A 17,057-nucleotide genomic window follows, 5' to 3' on the forward strand; every position below is an offset into this window, starting at 1 on the left:
CAAAGTGCACTGCATGCATCCAACAGCACTGCTGTGGAATAGTATTCTCAGTCAATTGTTTTCAGAGATGCAATCACTTTTGCAAGATATTGCCTAACTCAGCAATGGATGCAGAGCAACAGTGCTCCATGCATGCAGCAGCATTCCTCCAGTGCAAGCCGTTTCCCTAGGTGCCGATGCGTCCAGTGCCGAGCGCGAAAGTGATTGTATCGTATACCTGAAGGCAGTCGATCTGAGTTTACGGCCCCTTCGCACAAATCTATGCCTGGTGCCGAATCCGCACACAATGCCTGTCAAGTGGCACCTAAACCAGCATCCTTGAAGCAAGGAATGCGTATTTCCAGACGATTGCTCAATCACGGTCCGATGCATGGCGCTCCATGCTGTGACTGCCATCTCAAGCGCCATATACAATACTACGTTGGTGGGATGTGGATTTCCCTGTTTTTGCTACGTTTTTCTTTCCAAGGCACACATTATGCGCTGCACTGGGTGTGCAGAAACCGTCGTCACATGTCGGTAGCAACATGCTGCAGCTTCAAACGGGCGATCAACAAGATGGCAGACATGACGTGTTTCCAGCGTGATGGCTTCCCGCACTTGGTTGTTTTTGTAAACAAAAATGGCAGCACCCATGCAAGTGTAATGTCGAGGTATCTTACGCAATTTTTATGCAAACCAATCGCAATTGAGCACACTTTGGAGCCTGATTGTAATACAGAGACATTTCGTTGTCAAGAGGTACGAAATGCATAGAATCCTATGGGGATTTGTTGAGGATACGAAAATATTTTGTTATGAAAATTTCATAGCCGCAGTATTTAATTATTGCAAGTTTTGACTGTAAAGCAGCACCACCATGTGAAACTATAAATGTTGGCAGAACTCCACTTCTCAAGCTGAGGACGTATTCTGCGACGACCACTTTCGATTACCATCTCCGTCAGGCGTGCATTAATTGGCTGGTTGAGCAAAATCGGATGATGCAGTGTTAAACCTGCCAATCAGCTCATCCGATTTTGCTCAACCAGCCAATCAGCGTGTGCCTGACAGCCAAGGCGTGGTCAAAGCGACAGTGTCGCCAAAGTGGGTCATCGCAGAATGATGCATCCCTGAGCCACCTGTATATTACCAAAGAAAGTGACAATTCTTTTTATCTCTCCACCAGAGCCCTCCAGCAAGGGCAGGCGATGATATCCGTGCTTGGTGGAGCAGAGTCATGTGGTGGCTGTCAGTCAACACCGAGACTAACTCAAGGCCTCCGCGTTTTGCCGTGACATCAAACATACATGATGGGCCTGGAAGTTGGGGTTTGCCTCGTGCAATGTTCTTCAGTAGATTTTGAGCGCGCTCTTTACATAAGGGCCGTCAATACCATCATTTTGGCCATGTAAGAACAAGAATTAGGACTACTGTTAAAAAGTTTGAGGAAATAAACACTGGAAAATACTTTGTTCTATGGCTTTGCCTGTGCATAAATGCTTGTGTCCCACTGAGGTCACGATGAATGTTAAGACGTCATTGATTAGTTTTCTTAAGAATTCGTCGGAGTGTTTGCGTCAATCTAGGCTACGATCAAAATATGAACAACACCTTTGAGATTTGAGACAAGGCTCTAAACCACGAAAAGATGAGCTGTTTTAGCTGGACATGGATTTTACCAGCAGCACCTGTGACAAAACCACCTTTGTAGTCAAAGTATGCTTGCAAATGGATCTCATCCATCATTACAGCCACAGTTCATTCGTGCTCTTTCATCACATTTAAAATCTATTTTGCATAGCTTAGGAAACGAGTCGGGCTGCTCTAGGGCAGGGCTCGCTTGATATGAAGAACGGAGATGCCTTATGTTAACAGGGTTAGGCAATTTCACCTTTCATGGAGCTTCGAATGAACTTGTAGTAAACAGCAGTCCTACAAAAACAAGCATTTCTCGAGAGTATCATAAAGAATTTTTCAAAATAAGTTCCACTTGGCTGCTTACAAATTTCAGCGCTTCCAAGTGCCGTCTATGAAATTCTTGCAACTGGTACTCATTGCACACATCCTGCAGGAGCATCAACACAATTTCCAGAAGATGATGATCTTTTTGGTTGCCATTTGTAGAGCAATTAATGTGTAGTTACTCAAAGGACTTCAATACATCATTTAGTTGGCTGAGGTCTTGCAACTGTGAAGGCACATTCACACTGCGAACGTTCTGGATGCAGGTTTCTCCGATAAAGACGGAGAAGGCGCAGGTCGACTAGCACCATCGCTGAAGTACACACAGCGGGTGCACGGTGAAGTGCTAGGTTCAAAGACACGACCTTTGACTCTTTGATGATCACAGTCCAGAAGTCTTAACACCGAAAAGTTTGAACGAGCATCGCAAAACTCAACAAAACTGCTGGCTTTGTCATTCCGATCTTCTTTTTCTCGTGCAGCAACAGAATAGCTTTTCGCAACGATGCCGCTTCTAATCAAGATTTCTTTTCTTCTGGTGCCACTTGGGCGGGCAGTGTAGGGCGCAATATATACTTGTCGCAGTTGGCAAACACGCTGGGGACTGCGGTTTCTGGAGGAAAATACGCTACGGAGGCACTCCAATCACCTTGCCGGTCTGCGCAACCGTGTACATTGCTGCTTCGACGAAGTCTCTAGAGCAAAATGTTTCTCGCAGAGCTCAAAAATAAAAGAAGAAAACATAATTCTATGGCCACATAATACGTGAAAAGGTCGAAGCGAGCACAACCAGACCACACTTATCCCTACAAAAGAGAGAGCTAGTGCGCTGCAGATAACAGAACAAACATAGAGATAAAATCTTAAATGTCACAAATACAGTCACCGACCATTTATTCGGACCTCACGGGGACTGCGGAAATGTCCGAATAAACAGGTGTTCGAAAAAGCAGATTAAGAAAAAAAAAAATGAAATCCTTTATTTCCATGCACTTATTCGGGCTCGGCAGTAGGCTTGAAGAAATCGTGAGTGCGCCGTTGCACGCTGTTCAGTTTACGCGCAATCAGATAAGCCTGAATCTCGGAGAGGGTCGTACGGTCACTATAGGCGGCTGAAAGCACAGTCACTGCTTGTGCACGCTCCGCCTGCGACGGCAGTCTAGCAATGCTGTGTCATCATCCGAAGGTGCAGCGGAAACCTGACTAATGATCTCGCCGTCGTCGAGTTCTGTGCATGTCAGTACAGCAGTGTCAGCACCTGTGAAACTGTCAAATGAGACGGTGTCCGGAATCGCAATGCAACCACTGCGCAGGTCTCGGCAGAACATTTTCCACGTCAGTAGGGAGCACATCGGAAGGCGACAAATCTTAGGCCTCCCGGCACCCGCTTGCCGGCATTCCCCAGCGCAGTCTGCGCGGGCCATGGAGGAAGGAAACTGAGGAAAGGCCCTACCCCCTCCGCGCGCTAGGAGAAAAGTGTGGAGGAAATGACGTGTTAGGTTCTCTTCTTTTTTGCTGTTTTTTTTATTTCTTTGCTGTAGCGGTCATGCCTTTCGGGCCACAATGGCGGCTTTGTTATGGTTCTGTGCGCTCGCACGTTTTGCTCCGTAGGTTTCGTACCGTGGCAAAGGTGCCGTGCGGGTAGGTTTGCGTTGGTCTCCGTGTTTTGTTGCGCTGCGTTATTTGGACCGTGCTCTACCAGATGTTGCTGTGGCCAGGTGGGACAGGAGAAACTAAAGTTCGTGAAATGAACGCGCATGCAACGCTGTACGCAATGTACTGCATTACGGCAATGGCAACGGATGAAGGAATATCCGCGGGAACTTTTGCCCTCTTTCGCGGAATCATGCTAACGTGCTAACGATTGCTTAGTATTGCTGCGGAGCGCGCGGGTCCGAGCAACACGGTTGTGCGCAGCGCGGCGTGGTCTCGCGAGAAACGTAAACAAGAGAGGAGAGCTGGCCCGATAGGCGGAGCAATGCCAACTTCTGGCTTCACTTTAGCTTCACAAAGAGTGACGTCAGGGCCTCTCCTTAGTTTCCTTCCTCCATGGCGCGGGCACTGTCGGCGTCATTAGACACTTGACGCGATGTTTCCGTACGCCGCGTTGGATCACCGAAACCTTGACACAGCACACAAAGCGAACACCACCGTGCTGACACCAGTCGCACAAACGAAAAACGTGGCCTGCTCGCAGCGTCGTGCACGAAAGAAACAAATCAGCTGCTGAATTGTTTTGACATGGCTTACTAAGCTGAAACCGGAACTGCTGTACGGCCGCTCTATCGAACCAGGCAGAAACGATGTTGATGAGCGGGAATTTCCAGTAGCGTCACTTCATGGGACAACAAGGAGGCTCCGCTCAAAACAAAAATGGTGTTCAGCAAGTCGAACTATGCGTCGGTCAGAGTCGGTGCATGATGCCCTCGATCGAGTTGGCTCAAAGAGTGTCCGAAAAATCAGACGAGAGGTTGCAAGGTGTCCGAACTTTCGGCAGTTGTTATACATTATGGTCTATGGGGTGAATGGCGGTGCCGCGAAGCTGACCGAATAATTGGGCATGTCCGAATTTTTGGAGTCCGGAAAATCGGTCGGCGACTGTACTCGCAGCATAACTGCAAAATTTATGCTTACCACTGCATGTTTTGAAGGCGTAAAATATTCACAAGAAACAGCCTTTGTCCATGCCGCTCTCTGCTGTGGGTCACTCGGGAACCTGTAGAACCTGTTGGTGCCATGGCACTTCCTCATAATCACCATGCTATGCGCCGTGTGCCAAGGCGTGCGGTGTCTTTCATGCAAATTCTGGTGCTACTATAGTGCCGTTATGAAGTTTCTTTTGCGTGGTGCTTCGTTATGAAGTCTGAAGAATTTTGTGAACGTTATTGTTGCTCGAAAGCAATTTTCGGACTATGTTATATGCGTAAACAATAACACGTTTACCAACAAGGTAAAACTCCACAGCGGTATTGCACACAGTGGATAATGAGCATAGAAGGTGTAACCAGCGCAACGGTCAACTCAATCGGCAGTCCTCCTCTACTTAAAGGGCCCCTCACCAGGCCCCATATCAAATTTCAGTTATCCGCTGGAAGTTGTTACGTGTCCTCTAGGAAGTGTTCTGCTGCAAAAATTTTTCAAATCGGCTCATTAATAGCAGAGATAGAAATATTATAGTGCCACGAACCCACGCTTTCAGGAGGTGGATTCCCCTGCAAATCGAGACTCTTTCTCCACTTCTCCACGTCTAGCCTCCGCAAGCGAAATTCCTTCCCTGCGTTCTGTACCGAACCTCAAGGATCGTGTAGTGGATACGTCACGGGCCCTGCCTTTATTTTTTTCCTCTTGCTTTTTTGCAACACGATACAGTTCTGCTGACAACATCACGCGTGAGCTGTTATGGTTGTCTCGTTTCGCGCAGCGCACAAGGACACTAGACTACAAGTATAAGTCAGTGCTACACGAATACTGAGCCAGACACAAGCGAATCACAGAGCATGATCCTGCGCTGGAACCCGGTAGAGAACGACATAGGTTCGGTGAGTGTACGAGCGAGTGCACGACGTGGGAACAAGCAGACTAAATGGAAGTACATCTCTCTTGTAGCAGCGCAAAGTAAAACAAAAATATGTAGACGTTCGCTTTGTGTGTTTTATTATTTCTGAAGCTTTCATTTGCCTATTCAAGCAACATATTACACAAATAACAGATGTTGCAGTACAAACATGTGTACATAGGTGCACTAGCACATGTACGTCATTCTCGGGCTTGGAGCGCAGCGTCCGCGAGGAGAAAGAAAAATGGCGTTTGGTTTGAAATCTCGGCCCTTTCCACAGCGTGTAGCGATGCAATACTTTGCAGGCACGATCGTTATCACGCATTATATTGTCACGTAGTAGTGACAGTGAAGAAGGCAGCAAAACTGTGATTAATGAAAGTAGTGTTTTTTGGGCAAACTTGTGCCCTCAAAAGCAGGCTACACTCAAAAGAACAACGATAGCGGCGACCACGCTCGGCGATCGTCAAAAAAATCTGATCAGCGGGTCAAGCGCGTCGGTTTTTATAGATCAGTCGCCGAATGTTCCAGAGTAATCACTGGGACCCGCGTGTCTTCCACAAAGTTCTACACTATTCGCGTCGTGCATACATGCAATCAGATTACACAAGGGTCGGTGACAGACAGCGGATGGAACCATCGATAACATTCCAGAAACTTCTGATACATATAGGCACATTCTGCGCTGTACGATAACATTTGCTAGGCGGTGACAAGTGGTCACCCGGAAAACATAAACAAGTACATGTGTCAATATGCTCTGCGCTTGTCAGCTCAAAATGGCCAGACCTGGTGAGGGGCCCTTTAACCCCTTCAGGGTCAATGACGTAAATGTACGGTGAAGTGAAGAAGTCCAAAATTGTCGATGCCGCATATTTAGAACGCCGTCTGTGCATTTAAAATGTGCTCCAATTTTCAACTTTTTCTTTTCTGGCATGTGCTACCACTATGTGCAAATACAGGGAATTTTTTTTCTGGCGCTTCCCTCTCTCAGTTTTTGTTACATGGTTTGTTTTAGAGCTAGTTTGCTCCGGCGCATCTATATACTACTGCTCACGCACTGGAACGTGCACGGCCGGGTGGCGGTTTGGGTTTTGTTCCGCGAGCTCTTTCGGCTTCTTGCGCTTGCAAAACTGATGGATATCTCATTACTAGTTGCTCAAAGGGTGACTGCCTGTTTCTTGCTCGTTTAGTGCTCGCAGGGGTGCGATAGTAAGGATGCCACCGTGCATGCGTTTCCTTTTTTTTTTTTTGAGACTCGCGAAAACTAATTGCCTCTGGTTCGCGATAAGACGAAGATTAGCTAAAATTTGTCGTACGTTTTGCTTTTTTGACAGGCACACAACCACAGTTTTCTTGAGTGCGCTCACCTACGCAGTTCAATCATGCTATAGAGAGAGAAATTTATTTACAGAAAGGCAGAGAGGTCGGCCTGAGCTATAACTTGCTCTGGCCTGCTACTCTACTCTGGGGAAAAGGGACGGGGAGGGAAAGGGCTGATGAATGATGATGGTATAAGGAAGAGATGCGTATATACAAAATCACAGAGTTGTGGTATCTCTAAAGGCGTGCGTCCAGCCCAGTGGCTTGGAGAAAAGCTACAGCGGCTCTTGTGACCAGGGCTGCGCTGGTTGCATTAGGCCAAGGACCTAAAAGAAACTCGTCCGATAGCGGTCTCTCATGGATGTTTGCTATGGAAGAGACAAGTTGCTGTCGTTCTTGCGCGTACGCGGGACACACGCAAAATATATGTTCAAGTGTTTCTGGCACCTCACAGCATTCACAGTTTGGGCTAGTATCACTGGCACCTATCATATTTCTATAACGGTTGGTGAATGCGACACCAAGGCGAATCCGGTGCACCATGCTCGTGTGGTTTCTATTGAACTTTTGAGGCATACGAAATCGCATTTCTTGGTCCCATTTGTGTAATCGCTTGTGTCGTCGATCAGGTTGGGCCCAGTGTTCCAACGTAGAGTTGTGGTTTGGACGTAAATGATAGTGTAAGAGCAGGAACATTTGAGACTTGCGAAATATTCTCGTGTGTACGTTTTCTAAGCCTTGAACTATGTGTATAGCAATCCATCAAATTTTTAAATTCTGATAAGTTTATTTCCTTTTTTTATTGTTGTTATTCATGAATAAGCAGTACATATACAATCGAACCCACTTATAACAACATTTAAATGCCATGAAAATTCCATTGTTATAACCGATAATTGTTAAAACCGGGTTGCATGAAAAAAATGAAGGGGTAACACAGAGCTGACCTTAGCAAACTATAATGGCGGTGAGGCCAGTGTCCCTCCCACTATAACCCAACCACCTTCCTCCATCCGGCTGCTGATTGTGCTCCCTCGTTTAACTGCTTCCTGGGCGCTCCGATCATGCGTAACAAGCTGCGGCTGTCGGCGTTAAAGAATGGCACTGCTATAACTGCAAAGAGGGGTCACGGGCAGCAAGTGACATGCGAGCACTGCCAAGGCAGCATTTTGGTGGGCCCAAAAGGGGCCTTTTAAAAGATGCGAGGAGGTTGCTGCAGCAGCCTGTCAGCTTGAGAAACCTAGAAGAAATGCTGAGGCGAGATCGCCGCAAGCGTCTTGCCACATACGTCGCACTGCGTTGCACGAGAAAACCCTATGTCCATCAGCCTTACCGACATACTTCTTTAAGGTATCCAGGTGCTCCACGTAATGCACCAGAAGCTTCCACGTGAAAACAAAGCCCCGGAGGGACTGAATCATCTGCCGGGCCTCCTGTGAGGACAACGGTGAGGCAGCCTGCCCTACCGCGTCATCGCTGCCTCGGTCGCCGTCACTATCCAATGCAAGCACGTTCGCAATGATCACCTCATGGGTTAGAAGTTTCCAAATCTATAACCGCGCTTCTTTTCACAGGCAATGTAGTGCACTGCCGATTATCAGCGGGGGGTCAGCCATCTTCTGGTTTGCTGGTAAGTCATAAGAGGCTGAGAAACCATGTGGCCAAGAATGATTTCAACGCAAAAGACAAATACAGGGCTGTTTGCAGAACTCCGCTGAATGAGGAGCCAGTAAGCAAGATGCGAGCAGCGCAGTTGGTACGGTCCGTTCGTGTTTCGGAGGGTGGCGCGGCGTAGAGATATGGGCACAGGCCATTTGTGTTCGGAGGGGTGAAAGGGTGACGGGAGAGAGGAGCATGGAGAAGGCTGGAAAATGAACGTGCGGCGGCCATTCAAGCAGCAGGCCATCGTGCACCGGCTCGAATTTCTAGTTTTCTTTTTTTCGTTTCAAGAATTTCGCAATTCACTACCTTTGGCTCGGACACCGAGCAGCCAGACTTCATCGTTACAACCGATAATGCGGCATCGAGGCATTGTATAAACGGGTCATTTCACGAAGCAAAACATACAAAAGTTGACGGTGCAGCAGCTTTTCATTGTTATAGTGGATATATTGTTAAAAACAGTATCGTTATAAGTGGGTTCGACTGTATACCAATGCAAAATATTTTTTCTCACTTTACGGTCACCGTAGAAAAATTACGGTACATTTTTTCGAAATTGGTCTCTCAGAAGAATTGGGATCTGCAATAAAAAAAATCAACCCTGAAAGGGTTGAGGTGCTCAGGGTGGGCTTGAACCTGCTGCTAGAGCTGCTAGAGAGACAAAGACATTTGTCTCTGTCTACCTGCCCCCTTTTTCTTCCTAGAGACGACACGCTGCATGAACTGTGAAAGCTCAGTTGATGAAAAAAAAAATGTTTTCCTTCTGTGAAGGTAAATTCTGCACATCTCATTTTTTCTAGTCGTGCACGTGGAGACATGCTAATTGTTGTTTTCTCAATCGGGCGGGCATTACAGTCGGGTGCATGTTACATTCAGGTGCACTTTTATTTGTTTTTATTTCAAGGCTGTGAAAATTGGATGCGCATTACATTATGTAATAGGTTAGATATTCACTTCATACATTCAAGTATTCACACACTCTATTGTGAAGAGGCTGTTGAAGTGTGAATTTGCAAAATGGGATGTGGCACATGCACAAATTTTTTGGAAAGTATACTGCAACTTCCCCTGCGCATACATCACATGCAAGTGCTGTGGAAACAAAGCTTACGAAGTGTTGGATCCCAACTCACCGTGTGGTTGAGCCCCGAGGCCACGTCAACAATGTGGACATCGTCGACGGAGACAACGTGCCCCTCGCGGTTGCGGTCAATGAACACCTGGACACGCCGAGGCACCAGCTCACACTTGAACTGCAGCTTGTTGCTGGTGACGAAGTAGCGGCCGTCAGTGTTGTGGCCCAGCTGGCCGTACTCAGGGCAGCCAAAGGTGTACACATGGCCCCGACAGTCGACGAGCACAGAGAACTCTCCACCACACGAGACACGCACGGCTGGCCGTAGCTTGAAGGCGACGCGTGTTGGCACATGGACGGAGGCGTTCTGAGAGCCAACGCCACACTGGCCCATCTTGTTGTCCCCACAGGCGAACACTGAGCCATGGTCGGTGAGGAAGAGCGTGTGCGCACGACCACATGCCGCAGACACCACCAGCGAGTCCTTGAGCGTGTCCACCAGGGTGGGCAGGTCACGCCGCTTCAGGTCACACTGGCCCAGCTGGCCCTTGTCATTGCGCCCTGAAAGACAGCCATCACCATTTATGGCTCTACTTGCCAACGGTGGAGGACCACAGTGAAGCCGTTACGGGGAGTTCCACAATGGGTCTTCGCGTGCAGCTGCAGGGTGCCAAGAGTCAGAAATATATTGGTGCTGCAACACAGTCACCGCGAGTTATCGGGTAAAAGTTACCTTTGCACGTGTACCCGACACAAGACATTCATTTGAAGGATCTCCAGCCATTTGTGCGCAGGCACCAGTAAGAGCGGGCACGAGAGAGAAAATTTGGAGGCTTTTGCTTCTTGAATATATGACTCCGCCTAAGCACTACGGAGGAGGTTTCTTAGCGGGTGTTGTACGCGTTTGTGACCACCGCATGCAAGTGTCATGGTTCCGGTGGCATGTGATGGATTATTACATGGTGAAACAGTTGCAGCAAGCACTCTCTTCTGCTCTCAAGATGTCTTTATAGCAAGAAGCCTTATTGACCTCTATGATGTCTTGTCATGAACTTCAGCTACAAAGACCAGCACCTTTTTCCGGGTACTGTCATTGCCTATGCCGACTTGTTAGCCAATGTCATTGAGTGTTTTGTTTCTGAGGCGATCAGCACTGCAGAAGCACCTCTACGCAATGTCAACATCAATACAATGCTTCCTGAAGAGAACAAACAACCCCTGCTCGAGCGGTTGCTCAAGCTCTACACTTGCTTTGCATGGTCTTTGAAGATACGTCGAACATCGATTATGGAACACCGCATCATGACCGACGACAATGTGCAACCTATGCGGCAACAGCCCTATCATGTCGAACCCGGCTATATCGAACTCGCAGAAAAACGCCTATCAGTTCGATATAGAGCATAATTCGATATAAGCCTGCTAAATAATTGGATGTCATAAAAGCACATACCATTTATAAAATCACTTTATTGATTAAACTAGCTTAGTTTCGCATGAAATAGTCCTGCATTTTCTTCTGCTTTGGCAATTTCGCTGCCTGCGACGCACACACTTTTCCGCATTAAAAAGTCAGAGCAGCTGAGGCCGCAACTTTCCGCGTTCGCGCAGAAGCACCGGACTAGTGCGAGCACACCAATCACTTCGGAGGATGTGGGCCAAGGACCGTCGTTGCTTTCCTCATTGTGCCCACTTTCACTTGTGCTCGGTACGATGTTGGCAATGTAGTCTTCGTTTTCGGGCTCTCCCGTGGTCGCGACACATCATTTGCGCTCACAAACTCATCCACCGTTGATTCGTCAACAGCTTCCGGAAATTCTGACAGTTCGCTCCAAACTTCAGCAACACTGGCAACGGCTTCGTCGCATTCATCAGAATTTACGGTCATCACCGAGCACGCGGAAGTCGGCACGGCTGAAGCAATTTCAGATTAACCACTCGTACACGGCCGTGCGTATGGGCTGGGTGCCACGGGCACCGGGTCGCGAGTTTGGACACTTTAGCCCTAATCTTACCCTTATTCTTCAAGATCGTGCCGAGAGTCCTCCTCGGAATCTTGTGCTCTGCAGGGACATCCGACTTCTCACCGCGTTCGACACGATTTATGATTGTGAGCGTCACAACGAAAGGCAAATTCTTCCGCTTCATCACGGCAACACTGCGGGAGAAGGCCTACAAGGCGCACACAAAAACAGTGAGACAAGTCGCACTTTCGCCATCTTGCATGACGAGGGCACAAGAGCATCTGATTGGCTGTCTGAGCAAGCGCTGTGGGCGGGCCAGGATCATTTTTTGCAGGGGGGTGGGGGGGGGGGGGGGGTGTGCCGACGGCTCGCCCGAGGCAGCGCGGTCGGGCGCGGTCACGGTAGGGAGAGCGGTTGGATGGAGCTGCGCAGCCGGGTTTTCTCCACCACCGCGAGGGAAAGCCAACTTCCGGGGGCACTTCCCACCGCTTGACGTTCGATATATCGGGTGTCGCTGCTATTTTTGCTCGATGTAAGCGTAATTTTTGCGATATATACTCATTGTAACTATATCGTGTCCAGAAATTGTTCGATATATAGAATAATTCAATGTAAACGGGTTCGATATAGTCGGGTTCGACTGTAAAACCAAAACAACATGCGATTCAAATGCAGTTGAAGGAAATGTTTCAAGATGCCGTAATACAGCCTGGTCATTGCTAGTCGCTCTTGTTAAAAAGAAAGATGGCATGCTTTGGTTTTGTGTTTACTACCGGAAGCTAAACGATGTCGCAAAGAAAAACGTGTACCCACTGCCTCGTGTCAACGATTGTCTGGACAGGCTAAGGCGTGCGAAGTATTTCTCCTCTATCGATCTAAAGGCTATACAGGGTATTACTCAAGTTCCTGTATGCACACCTGACCCTTCTCTGGATCCCACCACGCCAGCAGAGCAGCAGTTGCTCGCTAACACTTTCGCAGCAGCCCTAACAGTCGGAGCTGTGACCCCTAACCTGCGGTTTGCAGCGAGCTGTGACCACAGTGAGCTCAGGAGAGGAGGGGCAGGGTGAGTCTCGACTTAACCCTTTGAGGGTTGATTTTTTTCGCCATATGCGACCGTCCAGGGTCGATTTTTTTTATTGCAGACTTCAATTCTTCTTAGGGACTTATTTCGAAAAAAATTTATCGCAACTTTTGTAGAATGACCGTAAAGTGGGAAAAAAATACTTTGTGTTGCTATATATGTACTATTCATTCATGAATAACAACAATAAAAAAGGAGATAAACTTATAACAATAAAAAATTTGATGCATTGTTATACACATAGTTCAAGGCTTTGCAAATGCACACACGAGAATGTTTTGCAAGACAAATGTTCCTGCACTTACACTAATATCTAATATGTACATCCATAGCCCAATCAAACTACGTAGGTGCGTACACTCAAGAAAACTGTGTGGTTGTGTGCCTGTCAAAAAAGCAAAATGTGTGACAAACTTCCGCTAATCTTCATCTTATCGCCAACCAGAGGCAATTAGTTTTCGCGAGTGTCAAAAAAAAAAAAAAGAAGCAGTGGAAACGCATGCACGGCGGCATCCTTCCTATGCGCACCCCTGTGAGTAATGAACGAGCGAGAAAGAGGCGGTCGTCCTTTGAGCAATCAGTAACGAGATAGCCATAAATTTTGAAAGTGCAAGAAGCCGAAACCGCCTGCGGAACAAAATCCAAACCGCTGCCTGCGCGTGCGCGAGCGGTAGCATATAGACGCAGGGGAGCGAACTAGCGCTAAAACAAACCATGCAAAGAAAGCCGAGAGAGGGAGGCGTGCGAAAAAAATTCCCTGAAGTCCCACATAGTGGCAGCACATGACAGAAAAGAAAAAGTTAGGAAATTGGTTTGCTTTTTAAACATACAGATGGCGCCGCAAATATACAGCATCAACCATTTTTGGACTTATTCACGGCGCCATATATTTATGTCATTGACCCTCAAAGGGTTAAAGTGTTTATTCACCTTATAGTAACAATACCAACAGAGCAACAACAGCAACCACAAACACAAAACCACAATGGCGGAGCATTTCGCATGTCTCAGGTGAAAAAAGGACGACACAACGAGCTATGGAAAGAAGAATGATAGGTGTAACGTTAAGGGATAAGAAAAGAGCAGATTGGGTGAGGGAACAAACGCGAGTTAATGACATCTTAGTTGAAATCAAGAAAAAGAAATGGGCATGGGCAGGACATTTAATGAGGAGGGAAGATAACCGATGGTCATTAAGGGTTACGGACTGGATCCCAAGGGAAGGGAAGCGTAGCAGGGGGCGGCAGAAAGTTAGGTGGGCGGATGAGATTAAGAAGTTTGCAGGGACGGCATGGCCACAATTAGTACATGACCGGGGTTGTTGGAGAAGTATGGGAGAGGCCTTTGCCCTGCAGTGGGCGTAACCAGGCTGATGATGATGATGATGATGAGGTGAAAAAAACCACACAATGTTGGAAATCACAAAAGAGGCTGACAAGGGTTCAGGTTCACCTATTGTGGATCCGCACTCAGGCCTTGGGGTGGTCAGTCACTCACGAAGGCCGAACGCTGCAGGGGGACGGCGTGCGGCAGTCTCAGTGACTGAGTTGAGATGCAGCCAGTCGCAAGCTCCTCAGCCGAAAGACAAAGACGTGTTGGGGGAATAGCGCTTCACCCAGACAGGTGGAGAGGGAGTCTCCCCGGTTACAAGAAAGGGGAAAGGAGGGAATGGGGTACCTTGGCTGTGGCGTCGTGGCTGGATGCAAAGAGCAGTGGGAGTGGCGGACGGCCCCTCCCTGCTACCCTCCGTGAGCGAGCACATGATTAATGCGTGATAACCATGTGGCTGCTTTGGAGATATTGGGATGCGCGTGCGATCCCACAAGACAAAGTGAAGTAAATGGGCAGTACCGCAAGAAAGCTGCTTTTGCAAGTCCGGACGACGTTTACGAGCTTAGAGTACTTCCTTTCGGCCTCTGTTCCACTCCAGCCACATTCCAGAGAATCATGGATACCATTCTTGCTGACCTCAAATGGAAAACCTGCCTCATCTATCTAGATGGTACCGTCATCTTTTTGGAAACTTTTGACGAGCACCTTTGTCGCTTTCGGAATGTACTCGAAGCTCACACTCGAGCCTCAGAAATGCTATTTTGGTTACGAAGAACTGAACTTCCTTGGTCACGTCGTGAGCGCCGCTGGAGTGCAGCCCGATCTTGAGAAGACTGCTGCAATGGCCGCTTTTCCAGCTCCAGTTGATAAAAAAAAGTGTCCAACAATTCTTGGGCTTGCGTGCATATTGTCACATGGTGGTGACGTTGAAGAACACAGTTGCAATACTGTGAACGACAAAGCTAACTTTTATTGGGCGAACCTGTGCCCACAAGACACGCTACACTTATAGCACAACGATAGCGGCGAACACGGTCGGCGATCGTCGAAAATCTGATCTGCGGGTCAAGCGCGTCAGCTTTTATAGAGCAGTCGTCGAATGTTCCAGATTAACCGCTGGAACCCACGTGTCTTCCACAAAGTTCTACACTATTCGCGTCGCACATACAAGCAATCAGATTACACAAGTTGCGGTGAAAGACAGTGGATGGAACCATCGATAACATTCCAGAAAATTCTTTTACATGCAGGCGCATCCTGCGCTGTGCAATAAAATTTGTTAGGCGGCGAAACGTGGTCGCCCGATAAAGTTAAGTACACGTGTCAATATTATCAAAGCTTCATTGCAAATTCTTAGAAGATTGCAGAGTTGCTATTTCGCCTTACACGTGACGACACACCATTGCTCTGGAGTGATAAACAACAGACCACCTATACAGAGCTACAACGTTGTCTTCTCCTTCCCATGCTCTGTCATTTCGACAAGGGTGCTGGTACAGAAGTATGCACTGACGCCAGCAATATCGGTCTCGGAGCTATCCCGGTACAAAGGCAAAACGACGGGACTGAACGAGTTACAGCCTACGTAAGCCATGCTCGGTCATGCCGCAGAGTCAAATTATTCCACCTCAGAGAAGGAGTGCCTTGCAGTCATTTGGGCTACCACAAAATTTAGGCCATATCTGTATGGGTGGACATTTAAAGTTGTGACCGACCATCACACTTTGTGCTGGTTGGCCAACCTCCGAGACCTTTCAGGACGAGTGGCACATTGGAGTCTGCAACTCCAGGAATTTAATAACAGTATCGTATAAAAGTCAGGCACGCTATCACGAGATCCTATTGAATCTAAGAATCCAGACGAGGAAGACGACAGTGCCTTCCCGGGAGCTCTCAGCGGGCTGGATCTGCTGGCTAAACAGCAATCAGACACCGAGTTGAATTAATAGGTGTTGTTTAGTGACGCAAGGGCAGTGTATGGCCAAAGATCACCATGCCATTGTTAGCAACTTTGCAGTGAAGTGATGAGTTCTATGAAGTTGATGCGACATGGGTGTCAAGGAGCCTTAAAAAATAGCTGTTCAGTGCTGAGTTAAGGCCCATCGTTGATCACTTAGAAGGCGGCAACGTGTCCATTCCTCACCCTATTTCATGAAGGTTGTCATTTTGCCTACGATGGGGCATCTTATACAAAAGAAACACAGAAGCCAGCATCAAATCCCATCTTCTAGTAGTGCGTCGAGCCCTTCGCAACGACACCTTGTTAGCCTGCCACAACAAGCTGATATCTGGACACTTGGGCTACTCAAGGACACTGGACAGGGTGTGACAACTATACTACTGACATAGACTGGCTGCTTGCATTAAACGCTACATGAAAGGATGCCGTGAATGCCAGTGCTGCAAGTCACCACCCTTCACACCTGCAGGCCTTCTACAACCCATCGACCCACTGCGTATGCCATCCAATCAAGTTGGAATGGACCTCCTCGGACCATTTCCCTTGTCTTCCTCCGGAAACAAGTAGATCTTTGTCGCAACTGATTACTTGATGCGTTATACTGAGACGAAGGCACTGCCATGTGGGACAGCATTTGAGGTTGCCCAGTTTTTTTATGCATCACATTGTGCTTCGGCATGGCGCACCGTCGTACATCATTACTGACCGAGGGACAACATTTACGACAGAGCTTCTGGACGGCATTTCCAAGCTGAGTTACACGAGTCATTGGAAGGCAACTGCAGACCACCCTCAGACTAATATGTGACAGAAAGACAAAACAAAACTTTGGCAGACATGAGCTCTATGCACATGGATGTGCAACATAAAACTTGGGACGAAATTCTGCCGTATGCGACGTTTGTGTACAGCACTGCTCATGCAGAAAACTAGACGATTCACGCTGTTTTGCAACATTTATGGCCAAGATGTTCAAACTATGCTAAACGCCAAGATTCTGTATGAGGACATCAATCAGTTCAACCAGTCAGCTCCTGATGTCGAGGAGTACATTTAGCACGCCGAGGAAGCATGTCAACTGGCTTGTGTGCACATAAGTCAGCAGCAGTGTGCAGATACAAAAAGGTACAATCTCCACCATGGACAAGTTAAACCTG

General features: G+C 47.8%; 1 protein-coding gene across 1 annotated transcript in view; it reads right to left on the bottom strand.

Moving 5' to 3' along the window:
• The window catches only part of LOC142576613 (protein RCC2-like), a 73,033-nt gene that overhangs the window by 29,564 nt on the left and 26,412 nt on the right, over positions 1 to 17,057 (bottom strand). The window contains exon 4 of the mRNA XM_075686814.1: positions 9,619 to 10,121. Within this exon, the coding sequence (XP_075542929.1) occupies positions 9,619 to 10,121 (503 nt within the window). The remainder of the gene's footprint in view (positions 1 to 9,618; positions 10,122 to 17,057) is intronic.

The sequence above is a fragment of the Dermacentor variabilis genome, chromosome 3, assembly GCF_050947875.1.
Source record: "Dermacentor variabilis isolate Ectoservices chromosome 3, ASM5094787v1, whole genome shotgun sequence".
Taxonomy (NCBI): Eukaryota; Metazoa; Arthropoda; class Arachnida; order Ixodida; family Ixodidae; genus Dermacentor; species Dermacentor variabilis.